Source organism: Cibotium barometz, chromosome 12 (genome assembly GCF_041138505.1).
Source record: "Cibotium barometz isolate CiBa-2024 chromosome 12, ASM4113850v1, whole genome shotgun sequence".
NCBI lineage: Eukaryota > Viridiplantae > Streptophyta > Polypodiopsida > Cyatheales > Cibotiaceae > Cibotium > Cibotium barometz.
Window position 1 is genome coordinate 44,001,750 of NC_141057.1, and position 17,540 is coordinate 44,019,289.

General features: G+C 44.0%; 1 protein-coding gene across 1 annotated transcript; it reads left to right on the forward strand.

Annotated features, from left to right (window-relative positions):
* The first annotated feature begins 3,010 nt into the window (after positions 1 to 3,010).
* On the forward strand, positions 3,011 to 16,829 carry LOC147633455 (translin-1-like). The gene is made up of 3 exons (XM_086805730.1): positions 3,011 to 3,088; positions 16,204 to 16,426; positions 16,536 to 16,829. The coding sequence occupies exons 1-3, from the start codon at positions 3,011 to 3,013 to the stop codon at positions 16,628 to 16,630; spliced, it is 396 nt and encodes a 131-aa protein (XP_086661856.1). The 3' UTR covers positions 16,631 to 16,829.
* Positions 16,830 to 17,540: the final 711 nt, after the last annotated feature.

Here is a 17,540-nt window from a genome sequence, read left to right on the forward strand (position 1 = left end):
AAAATCTCACATAGCTATTTGCATATTTCACATATCAGTTGTTTACCCTATGGTAATTAAAAAAACACTTATTTCAATGACAAACTAGCCTTTCAGCTCATAAAATTACATCAAAATTGCATGAACCCATCACCTAGGGTTTATCCTTTCACAAAAGGCAAGCCAAAATTTGAGGATGGTCAAGAGACAAATGCATAATGTTCACACATTACGACCTTCAAAAGGTTGAGAGAGGAGCCGAGGACATGGGAAAATGCATTAAATGTCATATTTGAGCATGGACTGTAGGAATTGACTTTTTGAAGTGTCATTAGCCCCTTAATGCTTTTTAGTTACAATGCCCTATCCACCATATACTGAGGGGGGATTCACAAGAATCCACCGACACCACACCTTTGTTTCCACATGGCAAAGTGCTCCAGCCTGCAAAAATGTCCAATCTATCATCTTCAAACAGCCAGACAATTTTGAGAGGGCTGCTCGACATAACTGCCAGCTTACATACAAAAATCCCCATAATGTCTGTCATGGTCATGATCATGACAGTCACACACCACAGTGAATATTGTGCCCAATTGGAATGGATCCCACCTTCACCAATCCAAGGTCTACGAGCCCCATCTTAAGGTTGTGATGTTGACCTTGCCATGTACATCCGCCCTCGTGAAAGGGCAACAGAACCTACCTATGCCAGCGGAGCTACAAAGGCAAAAATTGATTAACATCAAGAACAAAAACCAAGCAGACTGACAGGAATACTTGCAGAAATGTGACTTGTGAGAGCCTCCACACATACCACGAACAATGCTCGAAAAAAACAGTTGGCTGAGATTTAAAGTAGCCCTTATTTTAAGGAATGAATTTTCGTATATTCATCTATTTTAGTAATAAAACCAGCATATAGTAGAGATTTAGGAAACAAAAACCGGATAGGTTTAAGAGTTGTCCTTATTTTGATTGGTTGAAAAATATGTTTTTTTCAAGCACTGACCACGCCTCCACTTAAGTATATTGCACCTTACAAAACGACCGATCTCGGAATTGTCATTCTCTGAATTCTGTGTAGTCTTGCTTAAAAGCTTTCAACCGACATCTCTAAGAGAGGATGAGATCTTTCAAAACCAAACATCCTTAATGCCTCTCCAAGTGATGAGCAAAATGCTTTGTGTTCAGTGTACAATCACTACGACCCCATTGTGCATACAAGGCACCTGTTTTTCTGTACTGCACATATTGCAAAACCTTGGGTCATGACACAACCCTATGTCTCAGTTTAGCAACAATTAACTCAAAACCTCCATCTCCTATGCACCAAACAGAAACCACTCAAGAAGCAGTTAAGCAAACACTTCAGTGTTTCTATTATCATGGACCTCACAAAGTGTCAGACTACACAGTTTGGAATACTTCCATGCCCATAGTCACTGACACTTTGCAACCCCTATGTAAACAATGTGGCATTGATCACATGTTCCAAGATTTCCCAAGGCGAGTTGCTTCAATGCAACTTGTCTCACAAAATACAACTCTTAACATCTTAAGTGTACAAAACGAGCAATTGTTCACAGTACCTTTGAATGAGCGACATGCTTACAAGCCAAGGTATGAGAAACAGTAAAAAAGAATGCAAAAGACAATACTTCGAAATGGGTAGAAGAACATGCTTTAAAGCAAAACCCAAAAGAGAAAGAAAAACCTTCTAAACCCAAGAAAAACAAGGGGCAACAAACTATCGAAACCAAAGCTGAAATGAAGGACAGAGAAAAAGAGCCTATAGAGGACATAACCCCAAAAGAGCCAAGAGCTACACACACCTCAAAGGCTACCACACAAACCACAACACCCATATGTGTGACACATAATACAAAAGCCCGAAAGAAAATTCGTTCTCGTCGCATGGGTGAACATAATAAAAACCGAATGATCTAAAGAAAGTCTGAAGATGAAACAAGTTCTAGTATGTTGCTAAGTGAGGATGAAACAAGTTCTAATTCGGCACTAGGAGCACCTCATACACCAATCAAGAAAGTAGAACCCACCCAACCACCCCAAATTCAAAATCATGATCACATGACATATGTGGAATGCAAAAAGCAAGCTCAGGAGAGCATGCCTAGCATTGCTCAGTATCATATAGGATCATCGGTTGTGATTGAACCTCATAATGCCAATCCTAAAAAAATACCAAAATACAAGAATCAGAGGAGTATCGCTTTCCCTTTCAAGAGGAAGATGTACTCTCTATAGAAGAGTCATTAGAGGTACATTATAAAAATTATGTGGTTGAAAAAGCACGTGAGGAATTTGATGAATCTCTTACAAAATTAAAGTAGTCTCTCAAATCCTCATTTGGAAGAGTGCTCTTCCCTCATGGTGGTGAAACCAGCATAGTGTCAACACTTGCACCTTTAAAGGCTAAACATGAGTTATACCAAGACATAAAGAGCTCCATAGAACAGGACTCTGAGTTTCCAAACAAAACTCAGTTACAATTGTCAAAGGACCAAGTGTGCCATTGTACACATTGGATACTCTTGAAAAAACTGAGAGCCAAAAAGAGGATGAGTGAATGGGAATATGAAACCGAAATCGGATCTGAAGTTGAAACAAAAATTGAAACATCCATGGTTCCTCTTGAAGATTGTATCATGGTATGGTTAGATTTCCCTATGGGCAATGATATTAAGTGCAAACGCGCATTGATTAGCCCTCGAGCTAGTCATAACATCATGACAATAGACACTTGGGCGTCATTAGGACAACCTAAACTCATCCCAAAAGACAATGGTCTTGCAAGAGGAGCCAATGGGGACAAAATATTAAAGTTCTAAGGTACGTTAGGTATGTTACTCAAACAATTAGTGGAGATGTAGAATTTATATTCCATGTTACCACCACAGATCCCCTTGAGTATGATGTCGTCCTTGGTGGAACTTGGATATGTGACTCGTATTAAATTGATGAATCCATGCAAACAGTCACCTTGAACACTCCTGTAAGGCATTGTGCAATGGCTCTTCGGGAGGAAGACGCCTTGGAGGAGCTGGAACTTCCAATATATCTTACTGAGAAAATCCTAAGAATTATGGTAGGATTGGAACTTTCCAAACAAATCACCACAATTTAAGCAAAGCTTTATCCAACACATGAGCACAATCTCATGACCCTCGAATTATGGGATTTGTTAGATCAACCAACACTCACGTCTCATCCTGGAAGAATTCCATTTACACAAGACTTGAACATGCCATGTTTGGGGTACTTTGAACATGCAATGTATATTGAAACTAACCCCCTTACTTGCAAGTTTTTTATGGTTGAGTATGTGTTGGAAGCAGATTTGATCTTGGGGCATAAATGGACTATTGCTACCCAAGCACCATTGTGCTTTGCTAGCGATAGGGTCATCATGATGGTCAATGACACAAAGTTGACAATACCATATTGCAAGGAAGAGGATCCAACCCTAATGGATTTCTATGATGCTGAATGTAAAAAGTTACAAGTCTCTTCCATAGAAGCCCCTCTACACAATGACCTTCCATCCGCATCAACGACCGACTCCGATAAAGCATCTACTCCTTCAACTCCATCCTTACCAACGAAGTTTGATGCCAAAACCTTGTAGTCAGTAGCTATTTCTGAAAAAGTTTCCCATGCGCAACCATCTATCTCTAACAAGGAACTCAAAGGAAACACCCCGGAGCCAACGCCACTTTATTGACAAACCTCACCAAAGGAGATGGAAATATACTCAAAAGCCTCATCATCAAATGCCACTCCACCAAGAACTCAAGCTTCATCAACAAAACAACACCCATGAGTCTCAAACCTGTAACATCAGAGCAAACCAATACGACGAAGGGTCCCAAACCTTCCACTTCAATTAAAAAGAAAAATCTACCAAGACAACCAAAATCTAGGTATCTTAATGATATCAAAATGTGGGTGGAGAAGCAACTACTTGCTACCCAAGCACCATTGTGCTTTGCTAGCGATAGGGTCATGTCACATCCACTCAGTTGGATTTTGATGATCTTAGCTCCCTACTTTTGGAGGAGTCGTCAGTTCTCATCTCACAGGGTAAATTGTGAAAGAGTGCACAGAGTGGAAGCAGAGTGGCACTAGAATGTGCTGAAGAGAGAGTGCAAGAGAGAGAGAGAGATGGAGAAAACTATGCTGAATATATTGAAGCAAAACAGTCCCAAGCAAGAGACACTACAAGTCTCATAAGTGAGGGAGCAAAATATGTACAAGACTGAATGAACAATGAGAGGCCAGCACCCACTATTTATAGTAGGGGTAAGCTGGCCGATTGGAGCTGCAAAACAGGCTGACTGGAAAATGCCAGAAAAGCTGGGAAAAATCCCAAAAAGATACTAGAAAAAGGGGTGGCCAGCCCACAAGCAAGGGCCATGCAAAAGGGACCAAATGGGCACCATAAAAGAGCAAAATTTGGGGATGAATGTGCTAACACCCCCTCTCAGCACCAAATGCTGAACAAACTCCGAGAATCCGAAGATGAGGAGCCAAGGAAGCCTGAGAAACCGGCTTGGTGAACAAATTTGCAGCATTCTCCGCTGAAGGACAATACTCCAAACGCAAATCTCCAGCAAGAACCCGTTCACGAACATAGTGATACTGAATCTCAATGTGTTTCATACGAGCATGAAACATAGGGTTCTTGGCGATGGCGATGCAACTCTGATTGTCACATCAAAGAAGAGTAGATCCGGTAGGAGGACAACCGATCTCCTCCAATAATCTCCGCAACCATATCGTCACACATGTAGCATAACAAACTGCACGGTACTCCGCCTCGGTAGAGGAAAGCGCCACAGTAGGCTTCTTTTTACTACTCCAAGAAATGGCTCCAGACCCAAGTGAAAAAACACAACCAGTGGTCGTATGCCGTGTATCTGGATCTCCAGCCCAGTCTGAGTCAGACCATCCAACAAGAGTGCGTCCTTGGCCATAAAAGATGCCAAAATCCAGAGTGCCACGCAAGTACCGAAGAACTATGAGAGCACACTGCCAATGTTGCTGACGGAGAAGGAACTTAATAAACTGACTGCGAAGCATATGTCCAATCAGGAGTAGGTCAACCATACCAAACAACCGATGAGAACCCGATACTATCCCTGATCAGTCTCTAGAGAAGCATCAAGTGAAGAAAGCTTCTCACCAATATCCATAGGAGAAGATACTGGTTTGCACCCAGTCATCTGAAATTTGTCGAGAATCTCCGGAGTGTACTTCTGCTGAGAGAAGAAAATGCCCTTCGAGGTTTGCCAAATCTCAAAGCCAAGAAGATAATGTAAGAGGCCAAGATCCGTCATCTCTCGAAAGCATCCATAACAGAGTGGATCCGCACAGAATAAGAACCTGTAAAGATGAGGTCATCAACATAGACCACAATGATAACAATCAACCCCCTCTCAAGGAGGATACAAAGGTTCGAATCTGCATGAGAATGGCGCAGGCCGAGCTTTTGAAAGAACTCATCAATCTGCTGGTACCAAGCCCGCGGAGCTTGCTTTAGACCATATAAAGCCTTCTTCAGCCGGTACACATGATCGTGTTTGCCCGGAACAACAAATCCTGGCGGCTGATCAATATAAACCTCTTGTGTAAGCTCTCCATTCAGGAAAGCCGACTTGACGTCCATCTGGAAAACGGGAGGTACAGATCTGCTTGAACTCGCCGGAGGAGGAGCAGGGTCATCATCATCTGACTGAGTATCCTCAGCCGGAGGTGTAACAGAAGCAGCGGGAGCAGGAGGAGGAGGAGGAGGAGGAGGCGGAGACGGAGGTGAAGGAAGAAGAAGCTCACCACCCCCCTTTGAAGATGTAGGAGTCTCGTCGAACACCACATCATGGCTCACAACAACTTCACCGGCCTGAGGATCATAAAAATGATATGCCTTGGACACAATGCTATATCCAAGAAAAGTCGTGTGCTGAGACTTCTAGTCCAACTTGGAGCGATGCTCCTTAGGCACATGAACATACACCGTACACCCAAATATCCGGAAATGAACAATGGAGGGCTTCTCACCATGGAAAGCCTCATATGGAGTTTTATCGGGAAGAGCAGCAGTAGGAGACCTGTTCTGAATGTAGACAGCAGTGGAAGCCGCCTCAGCCCAGAAACGTCGAGGTAGTGAAGAATGCTCAAGCATAGCATGGGCCATCTCCATAATGGTCCTATTCTTCCTCTCTGCAACTCCATTTTGTGATGGAGTATATAATGTAGTAAGCTGTCTCCGAATGCCATGTGTCTTGCAATATTGCTTAAACTCTTGGGATGTGAACTCACCCCCTCCATCGCCAAGCAAGAGACACTACAAGTCTCATAAGTGAGGGAGCAAACTATGTACAAGACTGAATGAACAATGAGAGGCCAGCACCCACTATTTATAGTAGGGGTAAGCTGGCCGATTGGAGCTGCAAAACAGGCTGACTAAAGCTATTGGAGAGGCCGACTGGAAAATGCCAGAAAAGTTGGGAAAAATCCCAGAAAAATAAAAAGGGGTGGCTAGCCCACAAGCAAGGGCCATGCAAAAGGGACCAAATGGGCACCATAAAAGAGCAGAATCTGGGGATGAATGTGCTAACAAATTGAAGGTGTTAGTCAACAGTTCTGACCAGGCACTTTCCTCAGTTCAAAAGAAAGGTCGGAGTCGCTGCTTCTCTTGCGAGAAAAGAGGACATCTGTCCAAAGATTGTCCAAGAAGAAGAACAAGACCAAGGGCAAGGCTTCATCTCAAAGAAAAGGCAAAGATACGACACAGGATAGTGATACAGATTCTAGTACCACTTCTAGGGCTCCCAGGGCGTTTCCGGCTCAGGAGATCCCAGATGGTGTGCTTCTGTAGTACACATGCAGTTTCCCCCCATGTGCTTCCAGCCAGAAGAGGCTTGTGGGCGGGAGAGGGGGCTGATTACAGCTCCACCTACTGCTGCATGGGGACCGTGATTCGGAGTTCCAAGTATTAGACATCTGGCAGGACATGGTTATCTTTGGTACAATAGAGATTATGAACTGGATCTGTTCCAAGTTCATTGTTCGAGGTTTTTGGGACGTGATATTTTCCGTCCACTATTGGGGCTTATGGACGTGGTGTGTCGAGCAGCTCATCATCTATTCTTGGAGTTCACTGTACACTTGTGCAGGAATTTGTGGCCAAGCAAAGTTCCTTGCTGTTCGTGGTGGCTTCTTGTTTCGAGGAAACAGGTTGGTGGGTGCTCTCTCCGAGGTGATTCCAGTATTTGCGGTGCTGGAGGGTCCATGGTTGCATCTTCATCGACTTATCTTCTTCCGACTCTTGCACACTATGAGCTGCAGAGGGGTGTTAGAATTGTGCATCTCAGTGTTCTGGGCTTTTACCATTTATCTGGCATTTTATTGTATTTCTCCTATGTATTTGTCCTGTAAGCAGTCGGCCAGCCCTAGAGGTAGTCGGCTAGCTCACTGATGCACTATATAAGGAGTTCCCCATTATTCACTCCATCCAATTCCCTTGCACATAGTTCAACATCCAGTTGTGCTGGCCATTGCCATTGTAAAGCTTTACTGCTGTTATAAAAGGTGATCTTGTCCAACTCTCTTTATCTCCTTTGCACTCTCTCATATGTTTACTGTTTATGCTTCCGCCTGGGCTATCTCCTTCATGGTATCATATGCTTAGGTCCAGGCTGCTCCAAACTCTACAGATCTGCCCACCTTTCCCTCCTTTTGCTGTGTGTTTTTCTCCACATCTCTCCCGGCTGCAGATCGGTGACGAGTGGCTGCGTTCCCCCAACAGTGTAACATGTCATGCGGAAGCTTCGGGGGAGATCGGTAACTTCAATGCTCAGAAATCAGCACACTTGTTGCGACGAAGTTAACGCAAAAAACTGAATGTAGATGTGCAGAAAAATAGAGAGAGAGAGAGAGAGAGAGAGAGAGAGAGAGAGAGAGAGAGAGAGAGAGAGAGAGAGAGAGAGAGAGAGAGAGAAGAGGACACAATATTGGGTCCCGAATACCCTCTGTAGGGTCTCCACCACGAATGGTGTATTTGCTTTTATTAGAATGATGCAAAATCTGAAAATAAAAGACTGACTGAACCTGTTTTGGCTGAGATAGATCTTTGCTCTTGACCTTCAAACCTTCACCCTTGCGTTAGCTTCTCCCTTGGCTGTCCTGGCCCTTGAGTAGCTGCAGCACCTTGTGAATTCTGAGATAAATGACCTGAATTTATGCTATGGGTATTTATACCCCTATTGGAGGCTGGTTGGCTGGTTGGCTGGTTGGCTGGTTTTAATCCAGGCGGCTGACTATAAAAAGCCTCACGACTGCATAAAATAACATTTAATGTTGAAAACCCCTGCGCATTCAGATCTGGCTGGCTGGCCAGCATGTGCTTCTGCCTTTGGCTGCTTGGGCAGCCTGTGTGGGCTGCCCCACCTGGCCGACAGGATGCCCTGTCGGTTGCCTGTCCAGAGGCCCTAGGGCTGGCCTACAGCCCTTCCAGCCCATGCCATGGCTGGTGGGCATAGCCAAGGCCCTCCTGGCCCTTTGGGGGTGGTTCTATACCTCCCCCATGCCCACATAACTGTTCTTGGGGTAGCCCTATGGGCTGGCCCCATTCCCTACCTATCTGCACAGTGGTTTGTCATCTGGTGTCATACCAGATACACAGAACCACTGACATCATTCCAGAGGGCACTGTTTCATGTGCATGACAATGCACACCTGACCTCGGACAACTGGAGTAGAACCCTGGTTGACTCTTCCCCGACTAGGCTCACATAGGACCAGTTTTCCACCCCAGGTCTTGCACCTTCTATATAGATATGTCTACGTGGCATCCAAGTGGGGATGCACGTGACATCCCCTTCTGCTTAACTTGACGGAAGCTGCATAGCATCCAAATAATCCGTTAATAATGCCGGATAGTCGTTGAAAAACTCTTTGCCAAGCCATATCGCTTCGTGGGTCCCTCGGTCTTGAAACTTGGTGAGGAACTGTCTTTACCTTCGGCTTGAGCCATGCTTGAAGCGGTGCAAAAGGATCTGTCTTGGAACCATAACTTCAGCTTCATCAATGATATTTGGTTCCACCTTGTCTTTAACTTCTGAAGGGATCGGACCTACATATTGTTTTAACCAATTGACGTGGAACACATTGTGCATAGTCTGACTCGGAGGTAGCTTCAACTTCATTGAAACCTCGTTAATCTTTCTTTGGATGGGAAAAGGTCTGAAACTCTTGAATGACAACTTTGGGCATCGCTTGCCACCTGTTTCAACCTTTGCTTCATAATCCAAAGATACACCCAATGACCTTCCGAAAACTTCATATCCCTTCGGTCTTTATTGGCCTATCGAGTGTAGGCCTCTTGCGCTTTAGCCAACCTGTCTTTTACTGACTCCAGAATCTCTTGGTAAGACTCTGTCAATCCGTTTGCTTTAGGTACTGAAGACGAGGTTCTGGTCAATAGCGATTGGAATGGTCTTTCAAACGCTGCCACATATGGAGTCTTGCTAATAGCTGAAGAAAAAGAATCATTCAAAACAGCTTGAACTAAAGGCAAATATGATTTCCACTTACCTTGCTGATCGTGTAGATTTCTGTTTGGCCGTCCGTCTGTGGGTGAAATGCACTGGAAAAATTTAATTTAGTACCAAAGTTGTCAAATAATGCTCTCTAAAAATGACTGGTAAACTTGGCATCTCGGTTGGACACTATGGTTCTAGGAATCCCCCCAATTGGGTACCAATGCCGAAGAAACAACTGGGCAACATTTGGTGGTCACATTGGTCGTGCATGGAATAAGCATAACAAATTTGCTAAATCTATCAACTATAGTTAAGCACTGAGTATTATGCTTACTCGGATTGGGAGACAAATTCGTGACAAAATGCATCGAAATATCTTGGAAAGGTCCCTCAGGAATTGGCAAGTGCTGTAACAACCCTATCTTCCTCTCACGAGGAGCTTTCAGCTTTTGACAAATATCATGATGTTGTACATATGAAAACACATCTCGCCTTCTCTTTGGCCAATAATATTGCCGTTCTAACTTCTCCAAAGTTCAATTCATGCCCCTATGACCACCAGTATGGGCGTCATGGAGAAGAGCTGCTCTGAAGGACTTCATGACACACAGGCGGGCTTTGTAGGAAAGCCAACCACCGCGTATCAAAAAGTGGCATGGTCCTGTGGCATTCAATGCTTGTTTCCATTGTGTACCGAATTCCTCGGAATCCGCGTATGTGTGCTTCATGTCGTCTAGTCCCGTACTAACAAGGTCGAGTCTAGTGGTCGGAATCAAAGTCATGGGCGCCCTTCTGCTTATCTTCGAGCTCCCGGCTAATGATTGCTCTAATTGAAGCATTGGGATTCGAAGAACTAGGGACAGCCACTGGGGTCTGTGTGGGAGCTGGGCTCACCACGGAAGGTGTGGAGGTTGAGGCGGCGATCTTTGGAGCGGTAGTCTTCTTAGGACACTCCCAAGAAGTGTGTCCTTTTGTATGATAAAAGAAACACCTACCCTCCTTGTACTGAGCAATCTCCTTAGCACTCAATTTGCCACCAATCTTGCCTGCCTCTGCTTTCTGGTATGGAGTAAGCTTGGGCGCATTGGTCGAGTTCTTGGAGCCAGAAGCTCTCGTGCTCTGTCCCGGGGAAGACTCCGTCTGGTTGTGGCCTCTTCCCTCCCGAGGTGGTAGCCTTGGGAGTAGCCGTCTGGGAAGTCTTGGGCTTGCCACCATTGTGCTTCATTTCAACACTCTGCGCAAGCGAGAGTGCGTCTTCGAAGGTGGCTGGCCTAAACATATGCACCTCCCACTGGATTTGCGTATCCAAGCCATAAAGGAATTGCCCTTTCTTGTCCGTATTAAATAAGCCTAATTGCAAACATAAGTTCGAAATTCTATTGGCAAACTGAAGGACTGGTTGCGCGTTCTGACGCGCTCCCCTAAACTAGTCTTCGAGTCGCTCAAGGTAATGGGGTGGTAGAAACTGCTGCTTAAGGTCGCGGACAAACTCGTTCCAAACATAAGCTACCATACCTAATCTGGTGTGGGCATGAGCCCATTGGGTCCACCAAGGAATGGCCTCACCTTCCAAGTACCAACTAGCTAAGATCACCCTATCGGTATCATCCTATCTAATTGCGGCAAAATAAGCTTCAAATTGATGCAACCATGAATAAAGAGTTGTGGGGTCGAGTTTACCATTATACTTACTGAAATTCATTTTCTCGAGAAAATGATTGGAGGAAGCCGATGGTGTCAGTCTTGCGTCCAAAGCCACAAGGTATCACTCATGCTCCACGTGTCGCATGGCTTCGTCTTCATGTTGTCGGATCTCCAATGCACGCATCTGCAACTCAAGCATCGAACTCGGCTGCGGTAGTGACCCTCGAGAGGGTCCCTGTGTAGAGGATCTGGAATTTGGGATACGGAAGGAGAGGGAGGAGGAGACGGAAAACGCGGTGCTCGAGAACGGGTGCGCTCTTCCAGAGCCAGTATCTGCGCCTTCTGCTCTTCCAACTTGGTACTTTGGTTTGTGATTGCTCGCATCATCTGTTGGAACATCTCTTTAGCACTCATGCCTGATGCCCTAGCTGGGCTGCCTGGTGCACTTTGGTCCCAAGGTTCTTGGTCTCTCTCGTCGTCGAAGCTTGCCATAGCAGGAAAATGCACCTCCTTTCCGGAGCGCAATTTGACCATCCACTATGTGTGCGGGAGACTTTCGGAGGCTGAAAACCAACCGTCCTTCGAGGGACAGGAGTCACACCGAAAGGGGTGGTCCACCGGAGTTTGAAAACAGACCACACGAGCGAGAAAAAATTTATGGTTTCTTGCTGAATCTTTACACTTGAAGTAGGCTCTGATACCACTGTAACATGCGGAAGCTTCTGGGGAGATCGGTAACTTCAATGCTTATGATTATGAAAAGCACAATGGTTGGACGATTTTCACTACAAGAGAGAGGAAAGCTGCAAATGTTCTCCATAGGCAACCATCAATGGTTTGGGCAATTGTTTTTTTAGTTTGTGAATATCTACAAATCATTGTATTAATAACTTGGTGTTCTGGGATCACCCCTAAGCTTGTGTTACAAATACTCGATAATATCAATTATCCAAAAAAGGGGGAAAGGGGGGGCTGGGCAGGGGGGGGGACATTTGGGGTCATTAGATCTTCGTCCCCCAATGAGGTGTTGATGGTCTTTGCATTTTCAAGAATCTTGTGGTATATTACAGCAGTTATTTGGACAACAGTTGCTTTACTTTGTACGAAAATGAAAAGCACAATGGTGGCTGGACTGTGTGATACCTTGGTGTGCTCTCACTTACCACTAAACCGAGAACTTATTGAAGAGCTTCTGTTTGCATCTGTCCTGTGAGGACACATACTAGGAAAAACTCTATTAGGTTTCCCCACATCGAATGTGAATTGATGACTGCGATAGATTGTGGCTAGCGACTCTTGGCTCCTTTCCGGAATCACCCTCAAGCCTGAGGTCAGATTGCCATGAGTTAGCCAAACTTCGACAGCACGCCTTGGCGTCCCAAACCACCAGACCGCCTGCCTGCCACTCCTTTGGCCTTGAGGTCCTGCATGCCTTGGAGACCTCCCTCTCTGCATGCCTCAGTATCCCCATAAGTGAGCCCAAACTCACATAAATAGTAATAACCAAGCTATATTTAGTCCACTGCTTTTATTATTAAGCCCCTCACCACTCCAAATCCAGCCTTACTCAAAGGTTAGAGTTGGAACAAAGAAGAAACTAAAATGTAATGAGTCCCACCAAAGAGAACCCTAGTACCAATCCACTCCACAGTTTAGCCCTCACGCCAAACTATTTGTGCTCGTACTTGTGAACAACACTTTATGCTACAAAGCTATCAATGCTTTCCGTTCGTACTGCATTTCATGTACAATATATGGAGTAAACGTTTGTATGGTCATGACTTAACTAAATCAATCTATATATCCGTGGTAAGTTGTACCAACTTTTCCATCACATGCATAGGCCTATGCACCCTACCACTTATCGTACAACCTGCTATTAGCTCTCACTCAAAGCCATGATGGTTGCACCACGTGGTATATGCTTTCATGTGCTAGAAAAGTCCTCTCACACACCCCAATACACAGGAAAGCAACCAGTGTTACTCTACAACATGCAACAGAAGATCCCCTTTGTCAGCAACACAAACCAAGGGCTAAACTGAGACCAAGTTCCAAATCGGGATAGTCAGCAGATTATGTTACCTTCTTTGTCTTTTAGTCGAAAGTTTCTTCATGTCATCAATTCTCTAAGTTACCATGAGGCCCTCGTTGTGCTTTTATGGAGCATTCCCCGCAAAGAATCTGCCAGCCTTCTCTCCTTGTCTTGATCTCCTCTCTTCCACCAGAATCTGTCCTCACACAGAATCTATTTCCATGGAAGTCTCTAGTGGAGATCCCCAACATGGACATGAAAGCTTGCAACAGAAAAGAACTCCCGAACCATTGTGAAACTAGATCAAAATCTGAAATTTCCTCCATGCTATATTTGAGCTCACGGTTTGGAGAAGAGGATTTTTGGCTAAAGCAACTCGTTTGCAGAGAACGAACATTTTCCCACGTTAAATTCGCATCCTAGCCTAAAAGGCCCGACTCCTTGAGTCCTAGGTTGGTTACATCCCTTCCCCTTAGAATCTATTTTGGCCTCAAGACAATGAATGAAGTGCTATTTGCCCTTCATAAGTTGTGAGTATTTCAGGATAATTCTTGAAATACTCTTGTGGCATCCATTTAGCGTCCATGTGAGAATAGTTTTGGAACTTCAAGAGGAATTTTTTGGTGATGTTTCTTTCTTCCTAATCATGTGGAAGATAATCTGTTTTGGTTGTAATATCTCTTTTTGTTCATCCACTTCTGGTGGTTCCTCTATTAACAGGCTCCTCAACTTGACCATGAATTGAGGGTGATTTCATCACATAATACCTTACCAAAGTAACAGACTTAAAAGAACGAACAGTCGTTGAGTAGTTGATAACAGGAAATTGGTCACCACCATTCTTAACTCCTTACTCGAGTCCTATCAGAGTTTCCATACTTCTTTGAATCTCTCTATAAGAGGAGGCGGCAATCCTATATCCTTTGAGGAGTTGGTTGGATTACTTCTCCTTGAGGAGCAGACAAGGAAGAACAGGTCTAGGAGTGAAGCGAGCAGAGCAGACCAAGCCTTCTTCTCTAAAAACAAAGGTAAAGTGGGCTTGTCACAGGGTGACACCAAGAAGAAGAAAGGAAAGTGTCATTTTTTCCAGAAGCTAGGGCACTACATCGAAGAGTGTCAGAAGAGACTTGCAAAGCAGAAAGTTGATGAAGACTCTACAAACTTTGCCACTTCTACTTTTGATGACCAAAGCCAGTAGCCATAAGAAAAAGCAAACCTAGTCAATTAACTAGGCTTTCTAGCCACATTTTCACTTTGGGGGGGAATGTTAATATTAATAGTGATTAATGTGGGAATAAACTAGTGCTAGGTGGTTGTGTAAACTAGCACTCTAGTGTGTGGAAACTTAGGTTTAAATAATGTGGCTAGGTTCCTTTGTGTGTAGGAACAACCTCTTAGAAGGATCTTATGTAAGCAATGATGTGTTGAGGTGACCCCTCTTAAGGACATTTGGCATCATGCCTTGACATGTGGCATGTGTGGTGGCAACATATGGACACACCTTGTAATGGGGACTGTTAATCCTTTGTTAATGTGCTGATTATCTTGCTGGTCAACGTCACTCTCTCTCCCCATCACTTGTGCTCCTTGCCCACTCTCAACTGGGACCAACATAGACACCCTCAAGCTTGTACAGAAATACTCATGTAATATGAGAATTATCAATGGGAGGGTCGGCCTGCTACGGCCCAGTGTGATGTCCTTTATCTTATTATGTTTATTCTTTTGTTGTTTATGTGAATGTTAGAATGGTTTATCAATTTGTCATCTTGGCTCAATTCATGCTTACATGGTTAAGTTAAATCCTTAAACATCCAGATAGGGCTACAATCATAGCCGGTGCCACCGTTTGCGGTGTAGACTTAGCCATACAGAACTACGACAAATTGTTCCCTACCTCTCATTGCATTCAGGTCCATCGTAGATCTCACCAAGTCAGGACAAGGTATCCAAGAGTAAAGTCTACCTATTCCATGTGTGGACCGTTTTATGGAATAACAGTCCACTCCAGCATCCAGCCTATTTGGAAGTGTGCCAAATCTTATCTAAGATTCGGCCATTAGGAACTATGAGAAATTGTTTCTTACCTCTCATCGTCATTCAGGTTCATCTTAGGTCTCGAAAAGTTAGGACAAGGTATCCAAGAGTAAAGTCTACCTATTCTATGTGTGGACTGTTTTATGGAATAATGGTCCACTCTAGCATGCAGCCTATTTGAAAGTGTGCCAAATCTTATCTAAGCCGTCTCTAAACCATCTGGCCTCCTAGGCAACCATTCCATGTGAATATGAGGTGGTTCTCGGACTGCTCAACCATTGTTGTTCCTCGATGGGGGCGGTATGGGGGTGGTATTAACATGAGCTAGCCAGTGCTTGGACATTACAAAATGAGGGTGTATTCAAAATCCCCTTGCAAGTTGTTTTTGGCTCAAGGGTATCTCCAACCTGTCCCAAGTGTTTGGGAAGCTTTGGTGCAGGTTTAACCCTTGTTCAAGCACTACAAGAGAGAGGAAAGCTGCAAATGTTCTCCATAGGCAACCATCAATGGTTTGGGCAATTGTTTTTTTAGTTTGTATTCATCTACAAATCATTGTATTAATAACTCGGTGTTCTGGGATCACCCCTAAGCTTGTGTTACAAATACTCGATAATATCAATTATCCAAAAAGGGGGGAAAGGAGGGGCGGGGCAGGGGGGGACATTTGGGGTCATTACATCTTCGTCCCCCAATGAGGTGTTGATGGTCTTTGCATTTTCAAGAATGTTGTGTATAAATCTTGTGGTATATTAAAGCAGTTATTTAGGTCAATAGTGAAGTATTCCGAGATGCGCACTCCCTGTTACAGACGTTCAAAGAATACCAAGAAGTATCTGGAGTCAGCGTAAAAACAGCTTAAAAATTAAGTTCTTTATTTTATTCTGGGTGCAACTACAGCAGAACCTGTGTGGAGTTATTATGCTTGTGGTTGCCTTCTGGTGCTAGGCCTATTACTTGCTCATTCTTTTTGATTTGTTTTGTGCATTGGTCTTTGAAGGACTAAGGTTTGCTACTTCTCTGTGTTGTGTCCAGCCGCAGTACGTGGTAAACCAGGTTACTATTGGGGACTATGATTGTGCAAGGAGAGCTTCTGTCTTTCTCAGTGATCTATATGCAGCATTCCACATCCTCAACCTTCGCAATGATGTGCTGCGAAAACGTTTTGATGGTGGGTGGAGGACATAAGAAGCCTGATCCATGCTGTAAGATTGACAAAACAAACCATTTTTTTGCTAACTAATAATGCTCAACATTTTCTATTTTTCCCTGTCATGCAGGGATGAAGTATGACCTCAAGAAGGTGGAGGAAGTCTTATATGATGTGAAGATTAGAGGTCTTCTGAGTGACTCCATGCAAACTACTACCTCATAGGCTCTAGATTCCCCGAGTGTTTACAGTTTTGTTGTAGGAACTGCGGTGGTCAGTCAGTCTGTCATTTTACTTGGTTTCTTGTATACTGCATTTTTGGCATGACATGCATGGTTGCTGTGTAGATACCACATTTAGAAGACGGGGGTCACTGTTTTGTAAATACAAAATATAAGTCGGTGATCATCATGCTTTTAGCTCACCATTGTACTATAGGCATCTTCACGCTACACACGCTAGGAAGTACTAATTTTTTGGATGTGGCTAAGTCCACTTTCATTACACTCGTGTCTGGATGGTGTCTCTGTGGGTTTCTTATGGAAAAAGGACTTTGGTTTCGAGGAAACAGGTCTATGATTTATGGGATACAGGTTAGCCATTGCTTCACTTGGTTTAGATGAGGAACATCTCATATCATGAACATCTGCCATCATGTTGTCATCTAACCGTATTGTTTCTTTACAACATTGATCGAATGTTTCCGGGTTGGATACAATGATGAAGTTGTGTAAGCTGTTATTTTTAAGCCCATCATGAAACATCGCTTCAATTGAGTATCATTTAGTTTCTTCCATGGTTCACATCGTGAGTCCAGGTGTTTTATCCGAAAGATAAAATCTCGAACGGTTTCGTTCTGTTTTCGCTCAATTGAATAGAGTTCTTTTTTTGCACTCCACCAAGCACCTTGTCTTGAAAAGCCATGGATAAAGGCTGTTTTCAAGCTTTTAAAGTTTGTCTTGATTACCAGCATCAATGTGATGAACCATCGACTAGCCTTTCCCACTAAGCATAGGTTCAACGCATTTACCTTGGTGGGGCAGTTTGGATTTCCAAGGGCTTCACATCTTTGTTCAAACATTTGAATGAATTCAACATGATTGTTCTTCCATCATATTTGTCCATGATTTTGAAA

Excerpts from the sequence above, each read along its gene's own strand:
- LOC147633455 (XM_086805730.1), top strand. The coding sequence starts at position 3,011 with ATGGCTCTTCGGGAGGAAGACGCCTTGGAGGAGCTGGAACTTCCAATA. Across the intron at positions 3,089-16,203 it reads AGAAAATCCTAAGAATTATG|GCCTATTACTTGCTCATTCT; the intron begins GTAGGATTGGAA and ends TTCTGGTGCTAG. Across the intron at positions 16,427-16,535 it reads GCTGCGAAAACGTTTTGATG|GGATGAAGTATGACCTCAAG; the intron begins GTGGGTGGAGGA and ends CCTGTCATGCAG.